We start from the raw sequence: 22094 nt of genomic DNA on the forward strand, positions 1-22094 counted from the left end.
AAATCAGGCTTTCCGAATTTACGTACTATGGCCATGGCATCCTGATAGTTTTGTTGCATGTATCTTGGACTTCCTGGAAATGTGGACGGTAATATGATCATTTTGCCTACACGAACGTTATTTTCAGCGTTTGCTTGCAGTGCGTCTGATAGTTCGACATGCAGATCTTGTTGATGTAATCTGAGATAGTTGAGACGCGCGCCCTCTGTTTTAACATACATATCTACGACGTACTGTTGGAATAGTTTGCCGCTGGAGTGCAAAATACTAAATGTATTCCTCATTGCTAATCTGTACGCGTAAAATTGGCATTGAGTAAGCCTTATTCGCTTGGCGGTTCTTTTAACGGGAACATGTTGTAAATCTTTGTGCCAACCAATGTCTCCATAAGGGAATAAAAGTGGGCAAACCATAGGATCGCAATTCATATTGAGCGTGGAAATCTGTTTTCAGGAGTTGCCTATGGGATAGATGCAAATGTCCCTTTCGGCAGGCGTTTCGCCATCTTCTTCAACGAAAATCACTGCAACATCTGTGTGACATGTCGGGGCATTGTATCGTCGTAAATCCTGCCTAGGGGTTTCCTTGAAAACCATTCGTACAGATGCTGTTGGATTGGACTGAGTGATTTCATGCATGTGTTTGTATGGTTTAGCAAAGGGGTTGATGGTTCTGAGCATGTAATCTAGCTGGAGAAGTACATTTTCGCTGCATGCAGAATTTGCTTTATTTTGTAAGCGTACTTTAGTAGCTTGCGCTGTGTCAAAAACATACAAGAAATAGATTCACAGATGAGGCTGCATAATGTCCATTATTTGACTGTACTTCTAAACAAAATAATTAAAGTAATTTAACATTACTGCCTAATTGGAAATACAAACATGCATGACAAAGTAGCCACAGCATTTTAAAATATTTTATATCCATAGACCACAATGCTTTTCTAATCTGTTTCCTGTTATGTCATATAGTGATGCAACAGTTAAATGACAGAAAGACATTGTAGCAGACAGAGGCACTGCTCAAGTGTCTGGAGCCCAGTAGCTGTGGTGGTCTATGTGTGTGTGTGTGTCTGTCTGTCTGTCTTTCTATCTTCACTGTCGCAGGACTTATTACAATGTGCAAATGAATTATTAAGCTTCTGTCACCTTATGCTACTGAGCTCCTGAATGGATAACATTAATTTAGCCTTTTGTCTTCTATTCTCATCAATTTTTTTGTTCAGTATCTTTTGCTGTGTCCCTGAAATCCTGCTGGCAGCTTAAAATGGTGTTTTAGAAAGAAGCCCTGTGGCTGTAGCCTTTGTAGTGCAGGATTTCACCACTATTCACTGCAGAGCTTTTATCGTTTTGTCCCCAGACATGTGAGAATTGCATCTGGCCATGGTAGACTACTCTGCATCTTACTACCAGTCATAAATGAGTTCCCATGGCACCCAAACTATTTTCATGAAGGTTTCTGTTTTCACTCAAACTGGCCTCAGTTAGACCACATTTTTCAATAAGGCGATTGCTGATACAGTACTTATTTGATGGCTACTTTTCTGGCTAGTTGCTTCAGACAGTACAAGGTCATGTTGATGATCATCCAGCAAGGAAAATAGCAAAGATTTGACCTCTAAACTTCCTCTTCTCGTTAATCTTAATGCCATTACAGTTAACAATGCATTTAATCAATTCTTCAATTCTTGTGCATGGGTGGCTGAAAATTTTGAGACGTTTTGTAAGCAGTCTTAGTCTTTATAAAAATTTTAAGCTATCAGAATACAAAAGACTGTAAAAATGTGGAAAAATGTCATGCACAGTTATTTGTATAGATTTTGTACGTTTTTTTGTTTTATCTTAAATTTACTATATCTGTACATCTATACAATGTTCTGAAAGAATTAGTTAAACTGCAGCCAAAACAAAAAACATTTTTCAGAAAACTAAAAATTGTAGTATGCTCTGATAACACTGTTTATGGGCTTATTTTGTGAATGGAATTTATTTTCTTATAATCACAAAAATGTACCTTCACTAACTGAATGTATATTATTACTATTAAAGAGAAATGCATTGTTAAGTGATGCAAAGAGACAAAATTTGACTGTAATATTCTTTTTTTAAATGGAAATAGGAGGCTATCACCTTGCCAATACTGCCCGATGTTGGAGTTATCTGACTGGCATTGTCATTGGCCAAACACTTTCCTCAGAGATTCCAGATCATGAGGTAAGCCTTCTTATGGGGTACGTCATTTAATTTCTCATATTATTTCATAGGTACTACTTGATGTAACTTAATGACAACTTTTATAAAAGAAGAAAATACTGAAACATCAAAGTAAGGCATATCTGACAAATACTTGTAGAGTGACATAGTGCTGAGTTTTCCTTTCAGTATATTTAAAATTTGGAATTTACTCCGCCATGTTTAAGCATGTGTCCTAACTGTCTGTTAATGCTAAGTAACCCTTTTTGAAGGTTGGTTGTTCCCAGTTGTGATATGTGTTTTGAGTTCAATGAGTTACATCTGTCTAAAACATTCTTAGAATGCTTTTCATTAAATATGATCATATGGTACAATATAATGCAAGTCAGGTGTTACCAAAAGCTGCCTTGCTGTTGTTTGTTTCAGTGGGTGTTGGTGGGCTCGACAGAATAATTTCTGGTCCGAGAATTGATGATCCAAAGTATCACTGAGATTTTGGCTATTTTTGACAAAACTGAAGCTTTCCATATTTTAACTGTTTCAGGTTATGATTATAAATTACTCTTTAAAATTGTCATAATCTGTAGCCTGCCGTAGTTATCAGTTACTTTTTATAATCTGAATCTAATTAGAGCCAATGAGTTATTTACAACTTCAAGTTTGTATGTAGAGTTTGCACATTCACCCTGGACCCATGTCTTTGTGGGTTTTTGTTTTCAATACAAAGATGTGGCAGTTAATGTTAATTGGCAACTCATAACAGGTCCAGTGCAGTAGTGTCCCATCTAACCTGATGGAGCTTGAGAGGTGCTGCAAAGAGGAATGGGCAAAACTGGCCAAGGATAGGTGTGCCAAGCTTGTGGCATCATATTCAAAAAGACTTGAGGCTGTAATTGCTGCCAAAGGTGCATCGACAAAGTATTGAGCAAAGGCTGTGAATACTTATGTACATGTGCTTTCTCAATTTTTTTATTTTTAATAAATTTGCAAAAATCTCGAGTAAATGTTTTTCACGTTGTCATTATGGGGTGTTATGTGTAGAATTCTGAGGAAAAAAATAAATGTAATCCATTTTGGAATAAGGCTGTAACATAACAAAATGTGGAAAATGTACACTGTAACATCTGATTATAACCTCCACTGCTGCCATGCTGTATTGACCTGCTAACAAAAATGAACTGGGAAAGATGATCTATTTTTATTTCCAGTTTAAAAAAAATAAAAGTATTTTATAAGGAGCAATTTAGTACATTTTTAGTTAACTGAACAAGTTAAATTGCCTAGTCCAGCCACAAATTCTCAATTTGACTGTGATCTGGACTCTGACTCTACTCCTCCAGGACATTAACATGGTCATTTTTAAGCAATTCATGTGTAGTTTCGGATTTATGCTTGAGGTTGTTGTTCTAATCAATCAGCCAGGCAGTTTTGCTGCCATATTTTGGGATAATAAATAAGATCCCCTCCAGTTAGGATGAAGACCATCTCTTTTGAAAAATCCAGGCCTTTCCCAAAAATTATCCCAATTGTTCACAAACACTATGCTTTTATTTGCACACCAGGTTTCTAGCCAACAGTGAAGGGAATGCAATCTGCTATAAATCACACCCCATCTATATAATCTTGGTAAGGGGCCAGATACAACTAAATTCCGACATTTTCTTTTAGCTTTGGTGCATAGAGTGATGAAGTTCCTCTTTAATACCTCAGATTGCTGTAAATAAATATCATTAGTGCCGACATGCAGCAATAAGGTAGATACTTCATCGTTGGCAACACAGTCCAATGCGGCCTCTATGTCAAAAATCTTGGCCCCTGCGAGGCATTTAACATTAACTTCTGGTTTAACATAGTTTGGAATTCTAATATTCCGCACTATGGAATCACCAATTATGAGCACTTTCTTATTCTCAGTTTCCACAGGCGCGCTGCAGAGTGCTGAGAATCTGTTCTAGGTCCGAATTGGTGACCGGGATGCCGAGGGACTAAATTTTGGCTTCTTAGACTTACTGTTACCCACTCGCCCTGTGGCTTAGTTGGTGCTGCTGACTTTGGCCACGCAATGATTACAGTGGGACCTGGAGTGAATGAAGCCGAATCAGAAGTAGCTGAGTTGTCTAAACAAACTGAGTCAATCCAATTTTCAGTTTGCCTAATTGCTACCAGATTCCTAACGCAGTCCTCCAATTCGCATATTTTCCCGACCAACTCTAAATTAACTAAACACTTTTGGCAGGTGAAGCTGTCTACACTGTTGGCCGGAAAACCTGAACTGTACATGCTGCAGGACATACAATATATAAACGTGCCCTCAACAGGCAGAGAGCAGATAGAACTTACATTTAGCGCTGATATCATCTTCTCCATTTTTGTAGTAACTTCGGTGCTTCGGCATTTTCCGCATTCAGCTGAATCACTAAGAGACCGTCGGCTTCAAGTTTCCACCAATATGTAGATAGATAGATTTTATTTCTTTAAATGCGGGAAAATTAGAAAGCTCTGTTAGACTGTAAAGCAAACAGAACTTTAAAAGAAAGTGTTTTCCTTTGTATTGAAATGGGTATTCAGTAGGAATAATGTGAATATTTGAATATACAGTGGTGTGAAAAACTATTTGCCCCCTTCCTGATTTCTTATTCTTTTGCATGTTTGTCACACAAAATGTTTCTGATCATCAAACACATTTAACCATTAGTCAAATATAACACAAGTAAACACAAAATGCAGTTTGTAAATGGTGGTTTTTATTATTTAGGGAGAAAAAAAAATCCAAACCTACATGGCCCTGTGTGAAAAAGTAATTGCCCCCTGAACCTAATAACTGGTTGGGCCACCCTTAGCAGCAATAACTGCAATCAAGCGTTTGCGATAACTTGCAATGAGTCTTTTACAGCGCTCTGGAGGAATTTTGGCCCACTCATCTTTGCAAAATTGTTGTAATTCAGCTTTATTTGAGGGTTTTCTAGCATGAACCGCCTTTTTAAGGTCATGCCATAGCATCTCAATTGGATTCAGGTCAGGACTTTGACTAGGCCACTCCAAAGTCTTCATTTTGTTTTTCTTCAGCCATTCAGAGGTGGATTTGCTGGTGTGTTTTGGGTCATTGTCCTGTTGCAGCACCCAAGATCGCTTCAGCTTGAGTTGACGAACAGATGGCCAGACATTCTCCTTCAGGATTTTTTGGTAGACAGTAGAATTCATGGTTCCATCTATCACAGCAAGCCTTCCAGGTCCTGAAGCAGCAAAACAACCCCAGACCATCACACTACCACCACCATATTTTACTGTTGGTATGATGTTCTTTTTCTGAAATGCTGTGTTCCTTTTACGCCAGATGTAACGGGACATTTGCCTTCCAAAAAGTTCAACTTTTGACTCATCAGTCCACAAGGTATTTCCCCAAAAGTCTTGGCAATCATTGAGATGTTTCTTAGCAAAATTGAGACGAGCCCTAATGTTCTTTTTGCTTAACAGTGGTTTGCGTCTTGGAAATCTGCCATGCAGGCCGTTTTTGCCCAGTCTCTTTCTTATGGTGGAGTCATGAACACTGACCTTAATTGAGGCAAGTGAGGCCTGCAGTTCTTTAGACGTTATCCTGGGGTCTTTTGTGACCTCTCGGATGAGTCGTCTCTGCGCTCTTGGGGTAATTTTGGTCGGCCGGCCACTCCTGGGAAGGTTCACCACTGTTCCATGTTTTTGCCATTTGTTTTTAATGGCTCTCACTGTGGTTCGCTGGAGTCCCAAAGCTTTAGAAATGGCTTTATAACCTTTACCAGACTGATAGATCTCAATTACTTCTGTTCTCATTTGTTCCTGAATTTCTTTGGATCTTGGCATGATGTCTAGCTTTTGAGGTGCTTTTGGTCTACTTCTCTGTGTCAGGCAGCTCCTATTTAAGTGATTTCTTGATTGAAACAGGTGTGGCAGTAATCAGGCCTGGGGGTGGCTACGGAAATTGAACTCAGGTGTGATACACCACAGTTAGGTTATTTTTTAACAAGGGGGCAATTACTTTTTCACACAGGGCCATGTAGGTTTGGATTTTTTTTCTCCCTAAATAATAAACACCATCATTGAAAAACTGCATTTTGTGTTTACTTGTGTTATATTTGACTAATGGTTAAATGTGTTTGATGATCAGAAACATTTTGTGTGACAAACATGCAAAAGAATAAGAAATCAGGAAGGGGGCAAATAGTTTTTCACACCACTGTATATTACTATCCTTAGTAGATGTTTATGATTTTCAGTTATTTTTCTCATGTACAGTATATCTTTTTGTGTGTTGAATGTAGTACCCCTTTAAAGGCTGCAGATTTGAATGTATGTGGAAAGCATCATTTGAAGTGGCTAAATATAAGTGCCAATACCCTATATGTTGCACTGATGTATTAACATTAAGAGTGAGAATTGCGGAACAGTAGGTTCAAGTGTTTATGCAAAACTTCTGTGGCTTCCCCATCAGAAATTCAACAATACTATCTAAGGCTGATGCTGTGTTATTGTGCGATTTCAGCTCTATCACTGAAGAGCGAGTGAGTGAAGATTTCCCAGTCCCCCTTGTAGTGGGGGTAGATGAAAGGCAGTACGCATCTAAGGGTGCAAGTAGTCAACAGCAAAAATAAGTGCTTGCTATCCATTGAGATTTGTATCTTCTTGAGCTTCACCAAACTTTCTCTTTTCATTTCACAAACTTTTTTCCTGTAGAGGACACTGCCCTGTCTTCAGTAATCCTTCCACCCTCTTGGATGGTGGTGCTGTTTGTGTGGCCCATTAATTGCTGCTTCTCCTTCCTTCATGTGCGTAAAGCTACATCAGCACAGTGCAGAGCATGTACAGTGCATCCGGAAAGTATTCACAGTGCATCACTTTTTCCACATTTTGTTATGTTACAGCCTTATTCCAAAATGGATTAAATTCATTTTTTTCCTCAGAATTCTACACACAACACCTCATTAATGACAATGTGAAAAAAGTTTACTTGAGATTTTTGCAAATTTATTAAAAAAAGAAAAATTGAGAAAGCACATGTACATAAGTATTCACAGCCTTTGCCATGAAGCTCAAAATTGAGCACCGGTGCATCCTGTTTCCCCTGATCATCCTTGAGATGTTTCTGCAGCTTAATTGGAGTCCACCTGTGGTAATTTCAGTTGATTGGACATGATTTGGAAAGTCACACACCTGTCTATATAAGGTCCCATAGTTGACAGTTCATGTCAGAGCACAAACCAAGCATGAAGTCAAAGGAATTGTCTGTAGACCTCCAAGACAGTATTGTCTCAAGGCACAAATCTGGGGAAGGTTACAGAAAAATTTCTGCTGCTTTGAAGGTCCCAATGAGCACAGTAGCCTCCATCATCCATAAGTGAAAGAAGTTCGAAACCACCAGGAATCTTCCTAGAGATGGCCGGCCATCTAATCTGAGTGATCGGGGGGAGAAGGGCCTTAGTCAGGGAGGTGACCAAGAACCCGATGGTCACTCTGTCAGAGCTACAGAGGTCCTCTGTGGAGAGAGGAGAACCTTCCAGAAGGACAACCATCTCTGCAGCAATCCAACAATCAGGTCTGTATGGTAGAGTGGCCAGACGGAAGGCACTCCTTAGTAAAAGGCACATGGCAGCCCGCCTGGAGTTTGCCAAAAGGCACCTGAAGGACTCTCAGACTATGAGAAAGAAAATTCTCTGAACTGATGAGACAAAGATTGAACTCTTTGGTGTGAATGCCAGATGTCAGGTTTGGAGGAAACCTGGCACCATCACCAGGCCAATACTATCCCTACAGTGAAGCATGGTGGTGGCAGCATCATGCTGTGGGGATGTTTTTCAATGGCAGGGACTGGGAGACTAGTTAGGATAAAAGGAAAGATGACTGCAGCAATGTACAGAGACATCCTGGATGAAAACCTGCTCCAGAGCGCTCTTGACCTCAGATGGGGGTGACGGTTCATCTTTCAGCAGGACAACGACCCTAAGCACACAGCCAAGATATCAAAGGAGTGGCTTCAGGACAACTCTGTGAATGTCCTTGAGTGGCCCAGCCAGAGCCCAGACTTGAATCCGATTGAACATCTCTGGAGAGATCTTAAAATGGCTGTGCACCGATGCTTCCCATCCAACTTGATGGAGCTTGAGAGGTGCTACAAAGAGGAATGGGCGAAACTGGCCAACGATAGGTGTGCCAACCTTGTGGCATCATATTCAAAAAGACTTGGGGCTGTAATTGCTGCCAACGGTGCATCGACAAAGTATTGAGCAATGGCTGTGAATACTTATGTACATGGGATTTCTCAGTTTTTTTATTTTTAATAAATTTGCAAAAACCTCAAGTAAACTTTTTTCACGTTGTCATTATGGAGTGTTGTGTGTAGAATTCTGAGGAAAAAAATGAATTTAATCCATTTTGGAATAAGGCTGTAACATAACAAAATGTGGAAAAAGTGATGCGCTGTGAATACTTTCCGGGTGCACTGTATGTTAGCATAATATTAATGAATATCAATAAGTAAATCTTTTATGGACAAATAAATTTCTTTCTAATTTCTTTTTTCAATCAAATCAGTCAAAGCATTTTTGAGATTGTGGTGTATTTGTTTTTTTTTTGTTACCACTGAATATTGATATATCAAAATGTCCTTTCTTAGTGGATACCTAGTGGTCTAGATGTACCATCCTGACAAATAACACTTTTCTAACACAATCAGTAAATGGTGTTTTTGTTAAAAAGATTAAAGAGTGAATAAGTCAGTCAGCTTTGCATTATTATTATTTATCTAGCATACACCTTTTTCCAAGGCGTGTATATAGATAAACTTCACTGTCCTGTCTTAAACTTGGTGGAACCCATCTAAAAAAACATATAACCTAATATAATTCTTTATGGTACACAATGGAGGTGTGCTTTGTAAAACAGGAGAAAAGTTGGGCTGAGCAGCTTTGAAGCTTCAGGTGTATTTTCTTAAATGCTACCGTGCAGTGTAATTAACTTTCACACTTTGGAGATCTTCTGATGTCAGCTCAAAAATATTTTGAAAACATTGTGAGCTAGAAATGATAAAATGTTTTTGGCTAAATTGTCTGTTCTTGTTAGACAGATAGTTAGCTAGTCATGTAGTTAGTAAATATTTTATGTCAAATTTAGCTTTTTACACAAGATCAAAAATATTATAACAAACGACAACCTTCGTCAAATGCATACAAAGTATTACAAAAAAGAAGAAAACTTATGACTTGCCTAAAGATAAGAGAGCAGTCATAGTGAGATATTATAAAGGTGTATTGCCTCTTGGTATTGTTCTTAATGGCCTTAATTTTTGTCTTCTTTCTCTATTCTGCTACTACCTCTAATGGGTCAAGAGTGCGTCCCATAACGGAACCTGCCTTCTTAATCAGCTTGTTGATTCGGTGGATGTTAAAATATTTCTTCAGTTCATTCAGTATAATGAGCATCTCCACCCTTTCATCATTCTGCATCTCTAACTAGGTTAACTTTGGTAATTGTAATCATTTAAGAAAGCATTCTCAGATTGCTGAAGTTAATTCAAGGTTGTAGTGGCTGGAGCCTGTCCTGGCATCATCAGGCACACTCATGGGGTGCCATTAAATCTGTCTTGCACATCTTTAGGGAAAACCCATGCAGATACTAGGATAGCAAGCAGATTCCTCCAGATAACAACCAGGTATGGGATTTGAATCCATGACACATTCCCTTAATAAGTAACATACCTACAACATGTGTTAATATATGTTAAAATTCCTCTCCTGCATTGTGCTCAATATTTTCCCTGTTTTTTCTTTACAGGATTGTTGACATAAACCAGTTTATCATCCATAATCCACCTAAGTAATCTATGTAACTGTCCCTCCACTATGTAACTGAATCTAGTACTTGCCAGTCAGATCTTCAGCTTACAAAGTACTAGCTACTAATAACTGTAATATACCTTACTGCTGTGTGGATCCTCACCATTTTTGAAAATTTCTTTTTGCCACCTATTGCATTATTATCAACATTATTAGACGTCTGAGGTTTATGCTAATGTCCTCACCATCACCTCGGTATTACACCCTTCATATCTGTTTAGAAGAGCTCAGTTTGACTCTGGTTTGTTAAATAACTACAGGCCTATTCCAATTTATCATTAATTTCCAAAGTATTCAACCTTTTTAATGTACACATTATTTACAGCATGTTGTTGGTTTTTCAATTTTGCTTACAGTATCCAATTGTAACAGCATCTTGTATTCTTTTGTGTATGTTAAGCATCTTTGAGTAAAGGAGCAAGTATTTTTTATTTTTTTTTTATTAATGGTAATATTCATTGTGACTACAGTGTGATGTGGATTTAATCAAAAGCGTGCAGTAAAGTTTGTTGAACAATTTAAAAGGTACAAAGAAAAAATAAATATTGTGTAGAAGCTTTTATGCTTTGCACAAAAGAATGTACAAAGGGGAGTGCCTGCCTATCCAGTATATTCATTGCTTAAATGATCACTATTACATTTCTGATAACTCCCATTTAATTATATTATATGTTATATTCATCTTTAATTATGTATCTATTTATTGACATGATATTTATACTTACAATGAGCTTTAAATTTAAACAAACAATGTGTTTTGCTAGTTTTTCACAGAATATGGTCCTGATTATGTTCTGGAGATCACCCCAAGCTGTCGACCAGATCGTAACGAGCCTCAGCAAATACAGCAGGTCATTAACATAATTAAACGTAAGTATGGTCATTTCTGCTATAAATAGATCATACTTTTTTATTTCTTCATAAAATATTGTAAATCAAAAGATATTTTCAGACAATGCCTACCCTTTGTGCATGTTTCACACAGCATTCTGCCATATGTTTTAAGCACAATTAATTTGTAATTTCTGAGGATGACACATCAGTCAGACATAATAATTTATCTTGTAGCAATCACAACAGTCTAACTTGAGTGAGAATATAAGCATCACCCTGTATTCCAGTACCTGAGAAAGAAGTGTTTTGTTTAGCTTTACTTTTTTTTTTTTAAATATATGAATGTCAGTATTGTAGATCATTTGTTCTTCCATTCTTTACAGAAGGTCTGAAGCAATGTGTGGATCCAGACTTCTTCACCATATAGCTCAAAGCTTCGTGGAAGGAAAATTCCACCCAAAATACGGATATTGCTAATGTTACTTACCCATCTAGTTTGTAGTGATGGCCAAGAAAAAATTTAATCTCATCTTTTCGTGTAGAGTAGAAAGAAGAAATGTTTTATGATTTAATAGAAGCCAGTCGTGACCAATAATAAAATATTGTTACATAAAATATATACTATACTATCAGCGCACACCATAAACAGGAACCCAAAACCTCATAATAAGGAATGTTTGAATTAAAGACCTCCCTGCCCCCAATTAACTGATCCAAGAGTCCTCAGCCATTACTACAAACTACATATTGGGTAAGTAACATAAGCAATATCCATATTCCTTTAATTCTTTAATACTTTGTAAAGGTGTACACTTGTCAGTACTTATAGCACATGCCTAACCATAGTGCCACAGATAAGTCTTCCTTATTTCCACAGTACAGAGTTTTGTATGCCATTTTTAAGACTAGCTAGATTTGGTGTGAGTCTCTTTGGGCAGGCTGTTTGGTTTGTCGCCTTGCCTTTATGGCCTCTTTAGAAGGCTTCACACCCATTTTGCTTTCTTTGGGACTCCCTATCACAACATTCATAATTCAAACTTTGTCCACATTAGCTTCTGGGAAGGTTTTGTATATTGTATAACAGAAATAATAGGCTGCGGGTCAATTTTACCTCTAAAGCTATCTTTAAAATTGTTTTTTTTTCTGAAAATAGGGGGCTTTGCCCTCTGCTCGCTTCGCTCGCCAACCCCCATTTTTGTTTTTCCGGATACACACACATAAGATTTTTTTTTCTTTGAATTGTTGCTATTTCATTAGTTTCACTTTTATTTCTGAACTTCTGTAAAAACAATATTTGGATCTTTCGAGTCCCAATGTTCTGAATCTTTTTAATGAGGTCAGTGAGACATGTGTTTAATGACTTTGTACCATAATTCAGGATAGGTTTCTCAGTTTGGAATTTCAGCACAGACAAAACAATCTACATCATCAGCAGTTAATCATTTTTTTTTGCAAAGTAACCAATAAATGCATGTGAGATAAACTCCGTTTTTGAAATTCTCTTGACTTAAACTTCAAAGCCTTACAATATTTACATACTTCTGACATATCACCTACAGTCATGGCAGAAATTATCGGCAACCCTGGAATTTTCCCAGAAAATACACCATTTCTCCCAGAAAATTGTGCATTTACAAATGTTTTGGTATACACATGTTTATTTCCTTTATGTGCATTGGAACAACACAAAAAAACAGAGAAGAAAAAGCCATATCTGACATCATTTCACACAAAACTCAAAAACTGGGCTGGACAAAATTATTGGCACCCTCAACTTAATATTTGGTCGTACGACCTTTGGAAAAAATAACTGAAATCAAGCGCTTCCTATAACCATCAACTAGCTTGTTACACCTCTCAACTGAAATTTCTGACCACTCTTCTTTTGCAAACTGCTCAAGTTCTCTCAGATTTGAAGGGCGCCTTCTCCCAACAGCAATTTTGAGATCTCTCCATAAGTATTCAATCGGATTTAAATCCGGACTCATTGATGGCCACCAGAACTCTCCGGCGCTTTGTCTTCAACCATTTCTGGGTGCTTTTAGAGGTTTGTTTGGGGTCATTGTCCTGCTGGAACACCCATGACCTCTGACGCAGACCCAGCTTTCTGACAATGGGCCCTACATTGCGCCCCAATATCTTTTGGTAGTCTTCATATTTCATGATGCCTTGCACACAGTCAAGGCATCCAGTGCCAGAGGCAGCAAAACATCCCCAAAACATCTTAGACCTTCCACCATGTTTGACTGTAGGTACTGTGTTCTTTTCTTCGTAGGCCTCATTCCATTTTCTGTAAACAGTAGAATGATGAGTTTTACCAAAAATCTCTACCTTGGTCTCATGTGTCCACAAGACGTTCGCCCAGAAGGATTTTGACTTCCTCAAGTACATTTTGGCAAACTCCAGTCTGGCTTTTTTATGTTTCTGTGTCAGCAGTTGGGTCCTCCTGGCTCTCCTGCCATAGCGTTTCATTTCTTTCAGATGTTGATGGATAATTCGATATGACACTGTTGCACCCTGAGTCTGCAGAACAGCTTGAATATGTTTTGAAGTTGATTGGGGCTGTTTATCCACCATTCGGACTATCCTTTGTTGCAGTCTTTTATCAGTTTTTCTCTTCCATCTACGTCCAGGGAGATTAACTACAGTGCCATGTGTTGTGAATTTCTTGATTATGTTGCGCACAGTGGACAAAGGAACATGGAGATCTCTGGAGATGGACTTGTAGCCTTGAGATTGTGGATATTTTTCCACAATTTTTGTTCTCAAGTCCTCAGACAATTCTCTGCTCTTCTTTCTGTTCTCCATGCTTAGTGTGGCACACTCAGACACACAACAGAAAGGTTGAGTCAACTTTTCTCCATTTTAACTGGCTTCAGGTGTGATTGCTATATTGCCAGCACCTGTTTCTTGCCACAGGTGAGTTCAAATGAGCATCATATGCTTGAAATAAAACGATTTACCCACAATTTTGAAAAACTGCAATAATTTTGTCCGGCCCATTTTTGGAGTTCTGTGTGACATGATGTCAGATTTGGCTTTTTTTCTGTTTTTTTGTGTTGTTCCAATGCACATAAAGGAAATAAACGTGTATACCAAAATATTTGTAATTGCAATAATTTTCTGGGAGAAATGGTGCATTTTCTGGGAAAATTCCAGGGGTGCCGATAATTTCGGCCATGACTGTATGTCCATATATTCGATCTCTAGTCGCCTTTTTGTTATTTCTCCGAGTAATAATTTCTCTTTCTTTGTGCTAATGCGATGTTTACTTTCTTTGTTCTGACACTGTCATTTTTTTCTGCTTTCATATTCTGTATCTTGCTCTGCATGTGTTTCGCGCCTATGTTTTTTTTTTAGTCTTTGGAATTCCAGTTTTCATTATCTCTAACCTGCTCTGCATGTGTTTGGCCCCCTTGTTTTTCAAACTCTATATGACGTTTTACTTTGTTTTCTACTCTGTCTTTTATCTATGACACATGGTCCATGGTGATTATTTTACCTTTTTCGAGTACAGTAAACCCTCCTCCATCGCGGGGGTTGCGTTCCAGAGCCACCCGCGAAATAAGAAAATCCGCGAAGTAGAAACCATATGTTTATATGGTTATTTTTATATTGTCATGCTTGGGTCACAGATTTGCGCAGAAACACAGGAGGTTGTAGTGAGACAGGAACGTTATTCAAACACTGCAAATAAACATTTGTCTCTTTTTCAAAAGTTTAAACTGTGCTCCATGACAAGACAGAGATGACAGTTCCGTCTCACAATTAAAAGAATGCAAACATATTTTCCTCTTCAAAGGAGTGCGCGTCAGGAGCAGATCATGTCAGAGAGATAGAGAAAAGCAAACAAATCAATAGGGCTGTTTGACTTTTAAGTAATCCTGTTCACCTAGATTGTCCAAAATAACCAAGTCAAGATTTGAAGGTCCCTAAAGTCCTATTGTTCACCACAGTTTATTCCATCTGTTGCAGTACCTCGTAGTACAGTAATCCCTCGCTATATCGCGCTTCGCCTTTCGCGGCTTCACTCCATCACGGATTTTATATGTAAGCATATTTAAATATATATCGCGGAGTTTTTGCTGGTTCGCGGATTTCTGCGGACAATGGGTCTTTTAATTTCTGGTACATGCTTCCTCAGTTGGTTTGCCCTGTTGATTTCATACAAGGGACGCTATTGGCAGATGGCTGAGAAGCTACCCAACGTACTTTTCTCTCTCTCTCTCTCTCTTGCGCTGACTTTCTCTGATCCTGACGTAGGGGGTGTGAGCAGGGGGGCTGTTCGCACACCTAGACGATAGGGACGCTCGTCAAAAAATGCTGAAAGATTATCTTCACTTTGCTCCCTTCTGTGCTGCTGCTTCCTTTAAGCGACATGCTGCACGGTGCTTCGCATACTTAAAAGCACGAAGGGCACCTATTGATTTTTGGTTGTTTGTTTTTAACTCTCTCTCTCTCTGCTCCTGACGGAGGGGGTGTGAGCTGCCGCCTTCAACAGCTTTGTGCCGAGGTGCTTCGCATACTTAAAAGTCAAACAGCCCTATTGATTTGTTTGCTTTTCTCTATCTCTCTGACATGATCTGCTCCTGACGCGCACTCCTTTGAAGAGGAAGATATGTTTGCATTCTTTTAATTGTGAGACAGAACTCTCATCTCTGTTTTGTCATGGAGCACAGTTTAAACTTTTGAAAAAGAGACAAATGTTTGTTTGCAGTGTTTGAATAACGTTCCTGTCTCTCTACAACCTCCTGTGTTTCTGCGCAAATCTGTGACCCAAGCATGACAATATAAAAATAACCATATAAACATATGGTTTCTACTTCGTGGATTTTCTTATTTCGCGGGTGGCTCTGGAACGCAACCCCCGCGATGGAGGAGGGATTACTGTACTTTGCTTTCCTCCAACATCTTCCTTTCCTTCAATCATCTATCAGAGAAGTGGTAATGACATGCCTTACTACACAGTGGTGGTGCACAATAAAAGTGCACCCTGACACAGTAATGAGCCCTACCCATACTTTAGCAGCAGCAGACATAGTCTGGTGAAGATAACAGGCTGTGTGCTTGCTGAAAAGAGGACATAGTTTATTTTCTAGAACAGCGTATTTTGATTGTGCGGCTGTATGTTTGTACTGGCTTCTTCATGTTGGCATTTGAGGAATTCACGGAATGGTATCCTGTTTCTGATTCTCCTGCAAAATGCATTGCTTAGCAATTGGTGGAAAAAAAAGTTTTAATATAGGTTGTGAGCAAAGCATCAAAACCAAGAACTTCATCCATCCATTACCCAGAGGTTTTTATGGTAACATTAAAACATCATATGAAAAGAAGCCTTCATGAGTCAATGCACAGTAGACGGGCTGAGGTCTGTTTTAATGAACATGTCACTGCATAGAACTTTGTCAGTGGAGACTGTTTGAAACACAGTTTTTTAAATGGTCAGTAACATTCTTTAGTAACATCCATTAATGATTATTAGTTAAATAATATGATGTTGACCCCAAGACTAGGCTGCTTTTTCATGACCCCTCCCATATACAGTATCAAGAGTAGTAGGCCTCACCCGCCACTTTAGCATGGCTTTTGCAGTCTTCTGAGACATACCTTATTACCTAATGTCACTCTAGTGTCAACTGTATAACACAGTACAAATTTTGTGACATATTTCAATAGATGTAAAACATCTGAACTCATGAAAGTTTTTATTTTAACCTACATAAAGTTCTGTTTCTTGTGCATCTTGGATTTATTTTCAAATACTAATAAATGAAATGTTGTATATAAACTAATCTTTCAGACCACCAATCAGAGCTATCAAATTACTAGCAAAATGTCAGCCTTTCCACACCAACACTGGAGAGTGCAATGTGAATGAAATTTGTGTCTGAGCAATTGTAAAAGATTTGTTTACATAAAATAAAATTACAGTGTATTAGAATTAAGGCTGCTATTACCAAATATATTTTAAAATCTGTCAGGAACAGACCTTAGTACACAGGCATCACCTTCTGTTATATGAAAGATTAGCTTGTAGGTGGTGAAGTACCAGGCCATTTAATTAAGACTGCTGCTTGTTTGCTTTAGTGTGAATGTGAAGAAGGAGGGAATCAATCTAGATGGACTTAGAAAACAGGTATTTTTATAGCATTTGCATTTGGCAGAAACTCTTCTTGTTCCTGTGAATCTCTTTCATGACTTTTTCAGTATGGCTGACAGTAGGGAAATGTAACTAAGTGGAATTCTATAACATTACTTGAACGTAGGGTGTGACACTGTTGTTTGACATCATTATCCTTGTAACACAAAGAAACTTTCACACAAAAACATTTGTGTAAAAATTCTTTTGATCCAAAAATGTAATTACTTTTATTTTCATTGGGGAGAAATGATTGTGTTCCCGAGTCCCAAAATGGATGACCATTTTATCTTAAACTAACACCAAATTTCATTAAAATGAAAACATTTACTTCAACAGTTAGTAGTAGAATTCTAAAGAGATATTTTCTCTTTATTAAAGACTCGGTAATTCATCTGTTTACCTAATAGGCTCATTCAGTTCTCATGTATCATTTACATTAATGCAAACATATTATATTAAAGCACCACATCAGCACAGGGTGGCCAGATGGAAAATGACTTACTTCTTTTGGAACTTTTAGCTTGCTGTCCCGAAAATGCCCGCTTACTTAGCCACTGCAGATAGCTAACCGTGGCTGTGGGGTGATAGTCTGGTTTATATGAGCTCTCCTCAGGTGGGCACCGGAGGTAGATGGCTAAATTACATAATGGTCTACTTGGTGCACACATAATGTGCTCCCGTCATCTGTGGTACACTCGCTGCTGCCAAAGCTGTTGTTGCAATTATTACTGACATTGCTATTTCAATATGATACACATTGTTTATGTACACAGTATTGTTTGCTGTATGCTTACTGTTACTTTTTAAGTACTGTATTAGACAAAAAATATGCTATAAGTATTACCGTTACCGAAAAATCTGAGAAAGAATAGGCTCAGTTGGCAGCAGATTCATTACTGTTGGCTGTTTGGTTATTGTGGCAGTAAGTGAAAAGGTGATGGAGAGAAGGAAAAAGTGAAAATTAAGAGACACTGAGTTTTTTAAACACAACCTCTAGATCACTGACACTTTCTGCCTCTTTCCTTTCCCTTTGCAACAGGAGGTTGAGAGATGTCAAAAGTTGGTGATGTAGTAATTACTTGTTTTATCTGTAGGTTCTGTGTATTTATTTTCTTTTAACAGTATTTCTAGCCAATATTGTCTGTTTTCACAAGGTTTATTTTTTATTGTGTGTTGTCCATTCTTTTGTATATTCAATACTGGAGTAGTGTCATGTGACCACGATGGGCACATATATGAGATAGATAGATAGATAGATAGATAGATAGATAGATAGATAGATAGATAGATAGATAGATAGATAGATAGATAGATAGATAGATAGATAGATAGATAGATAGATAGATAGATAGATAGATACTTTATTAATCCCAATGGGAAATTCATAGTGGTAGTTAGGCTATAAATGTGATGGTTGTTCTATGTTATGGTATCTCTTGGTTAGATAAACTTCAACAATTTTTAGCATTAATTAGTTTGCAATTCAAGTAAGCCAAATGTTAGGTTTCATTTCGAGTTTTGATCTCCTTCATGTCTTTTACTTTCATGTTTTGTTTGCCTCTTTGCTAAGCATGCTCGTGTTTCTTTTTGATCCTCCACTTCCTACCTGGCTTGGCCCTAACTACAGTTCTCATCTTGTGTTATTTCCTCCCCGTCTTTTGTCTCTGGAGAGACCATTTTGTAACAGGAGCATTGCCCAAATGAGGATAGTACAATGCACTTTACATATATGCCCAAATTAGAATGCTGCAATGTTGCATCCCGAACAGAATAACATTGTAGAGAAAAGTCACATTGGTTCTTGGAACTTCGAAGAAGAAGATATTGCATAAATAGAAAAGGGGCGATAAATAAATTCCCTTGTAAATATTATGATGTGTCACATCACAAAACGTAAAAAGGACTTTGATTCCAAAATTGGGACTCCACAGCACTATGAGGCCTAAAGATAAAATCAACCTGACTCTAAATTTTAGAATCAGAGTTTGTGGTCTACACTGTCCAAAATGAACCAAGGATGAAAATTGAATAGGGTGGGAAAACCATGAAAAACCCCTGGGCCTCAAATAACAAAACAGTGTTCCTTTAATTGTTTTTTTCCAAAATATATTACCAAAAAGCAAAACAAGAAGTCAAAAATGATCACCAGAAAATTAACAATGTTAAACTTATATACCCAGAATCCACATTTCTGAGACCTATTAGTTAACCAGAAAAATCATAAAAAGGTACTTACATAAATGAAAGATAAAAATCCAAAACAGCAGACAGCCAAATAAACATGTGCATAAGCAGATGCTTCAGCACTGGGGCTGTGGTTTCCAAAAACTAATAGCAGCCTGGGGGTGGTCCCACAGCTGCAGCGTCAGGGGGCCCCATCAGTATATAAAGAACAAGGATAATAATCGACAAAATTAGCATAAAACACAAAATATTTTTTAAAATATATGCTTAAAGAATTAAAGAATATGGTTCAGAAAGAAAGTAAAAAAATATTCAATAACATAAATCACAAAATGCAGCAAAATAAACAAATAAAAAGAAAAGTTATTAGAGCCAGGGAGAAAACTGTGGCCACACTAAGACAGTAAAAGCAAGACCTGATAACTCGGGACATACCATTAACAGGGCGGAGTGGTGGCTCTGAGGCTAAGGATCTGCGCTGGTATCCCGAAGGTTGCCAGTTCGAATCCCCGTCACTGCCAAAAGAGATCCTACTCTGCTGGGCCCTTGAGCAAGGCCCTTAACCTGTAATTGCTCCAGGGGCGCTGTACAATGGCTGACCCTGCGCTCTGACCCCAAGGGGTATGTGAAAACTAACAAATTCCTAATTCAAGAAATTGTATAAGGCGAAATAAAGAACAAAAACAACAACAAAAAAAAAACCTGTCAGCCCTGACTTCTACAGTGAGAGAGTATTAGACTGCACAAGTTCGTCTTCATTTTCCAAAAAACAAGTGCAACTTGCTGTGTACTCCTCAAACATACGGTCATTTTCTTTGATGCCAATATACATTTTTTTCCAGGTTTAATATGTAATAAAATGTTGGAGAAAAGAGGACTTTTGAAAGGACCTGTGGAAAATGACACTAACATCATATAACATTTAACATTAACAAGATTTACGGGTACCTTGTCCAAGTCTGGCAAAAAAACTAACACATCCAGTTTTTGGGAGATGAAGGTTTAAAATGAAAAATGCTATTGTAGAGGAAAAATAATTAATATATGTTTAAAACAAATTATTTTGACTTGAACAAATTATAAATTTCACATAGAATTGTTTTAAATATGGTTGCTATGCGCAAAACTTAGATATTTGGTAGTTTTTTTCCTCTCATAATTCTCTGAAGGTGTGTCTTGACACAGTGACTTACAGATGACTGCTATCGTAGACTCACTCCACATTCTATCCATCCATCCATTTTCCAACCCGCTGAATCCGAACACAGGGTCACGGGGGTCTGCTGGAGCCAATCCCAGCCAACACAGGGCACAAGGCAGGAACCAATCCCGGGCAGGGTGCCAACCCACCGCAGCCACATTCTACTACAATTAAAAAAAAATCCAAATGAGAGTGTAGGAAATGGATTGTTGAAGCCACAGTGCACCCAAGTGCTAGGCAGGAAAAGAGAAGCTTCTCAGCTCATTCCTCATAGTTTTCTGCCTTTGTATTCCCAAGAAAATTGTGGCCGACGTGTTTTTTCCTTAACAGAAGGAGTGGTGTATTTGTTTTACTGTTTGCTTACCTGTTACCTGGAGAAGACATTTGATGGATCAATCCATTCTTGCATATTTATATAAAAAACATTTAAACATCAGCATTCTTTCATCTAGAAATTACAGGCTGTTTTAAAGGAATAAGAAGTGTGTAACAAGGGTTGTTTCCACTTCAGCTAACAGTAAGAACAAGGAAAACTGCCATTTTTCAGTTCATAATATACTGTACTTCAGATAATATTTTGAGTATGAAGATTTATTATGCCCTAAAATAAATGTAGCTTGATTTTTCAAAAAAAAAAAAAAAAAAGTTATTTTTTTCAAAGTAGCATTTTTCTTATTGAAATGGTGTGTGGTAGAGAAACTCCAGTTTTAGAAATAGATTCAGAACTCTTAAATCTATTAACACATCCAGTGTTAATAAGAATTCTTTTGCATGGGAGGGCTTTGGTGCAGACCAGTGTTATTAAATGTTTCTTTTCTAAAATTTTAATTTGTCTACCTTACTTTTTTTTTACAGGTAACTTAAAAAATGTGGTTTAAGAGGTATGCTGGAGTCCAGTTTTCAGAACAGGATCTCCATGTTCCTGAACATGGATTTTAAAGACTTTTTGCAGCAGGATAACAAAATATTACTTGACAATATCAGAGGACCTTTTAATGGGACAAACGTCTGAGACTATCAGTTTTTTGTTTTTTTTTTTTAAACTATTTACTCGTTGTTTTGGACTTTTTAAACTTTTTTAAACAATAACTGAATGGTTTAAATCATTCAGTGTTTTCAAGTGTCTGTTTATGTCTGAAATTAATTGCATTGATTCAGTTTTTTTTATTTTGTGGAATCATTAAATGTGAACATGACTTTGAATATTCCACAATTTTTAATAAATATGTTTAACTGTATACAAAGTTTTACATTCTGCTTAAGCAATTATGTTGGTCGGTTCGCCCTGTGTCAGAATATTCTAGGTGTGAGTGTTTGAAAAGAAATGTGCAAGTAACTTTTTATATTTACTTTTATGTTACAGAACACCGAGGTCATATGTATAATGTATTACTGCAGATGGTTCACAACAAGCCTGCTTAAGAACTGGCGGAATGTGTGGTGCACAGACAGACAGGATAAGCATCTAAACACAGATGGGGAGTATCCAATGAGTACTGAATACATCACATACAAATTATTAAGGTCCATGCAGACTGATGATTGTGTGCAAGAAAGACTGAGGACATCAAGAGTTTAAAACATGGTGCTCAGATCTTAGTGCAGGAAACATATTCATAGGTCTTTAAAGAACCCATTTTTTTTTTAATCATAAGGTTTCCAGATAATTCAGATGAGAA

The 22094-nt window shown here is 37.6% G+C and overlaps 1 protein-coding gene across 1 annotated transcript in view; it reads left to right on the plus strand.

The window, feature by feature from the left end:
- hdac8 (histone deacetylase 8) overlaps positions 1 to 21332 on the plus strand; it is an 89110-nt gene extending 67778 nt beyond the window's left edge. Inside the window, 3 exon segments of the mRNA XM_051934407.1 lie at positions 2119 to 2213; positions 10819 to 10924; positions 21271 to 21332. Coding sequence (XP_051790367.1) covers positions 2119 to 2213; positions 10819 to 10924; positions 21271 to 21293 — 224 coding nt within the window. The 3' untranslated portion in view covers positions 21294 to 21332.
- The last annotated feature ends 762 nt before the right edge of the window (positions 21333 to 22094 follow it).

This window comes from Erpetoichthys calabaricus, chromosome 12 (assembly GCF_900747795.2).
Source record: "Erpetoichthys calabaricus chromosome 12, fErpCal1.3, whole genome shotgun sequence".
Taxonomy (NCBI): domain Eukaryota; kingdom Metazoa; phylum Chordata; class Cladistia; order Polypteriformes; family Polypteridae; genus Erpetoichthys; species Erpetoichthys calabaricus.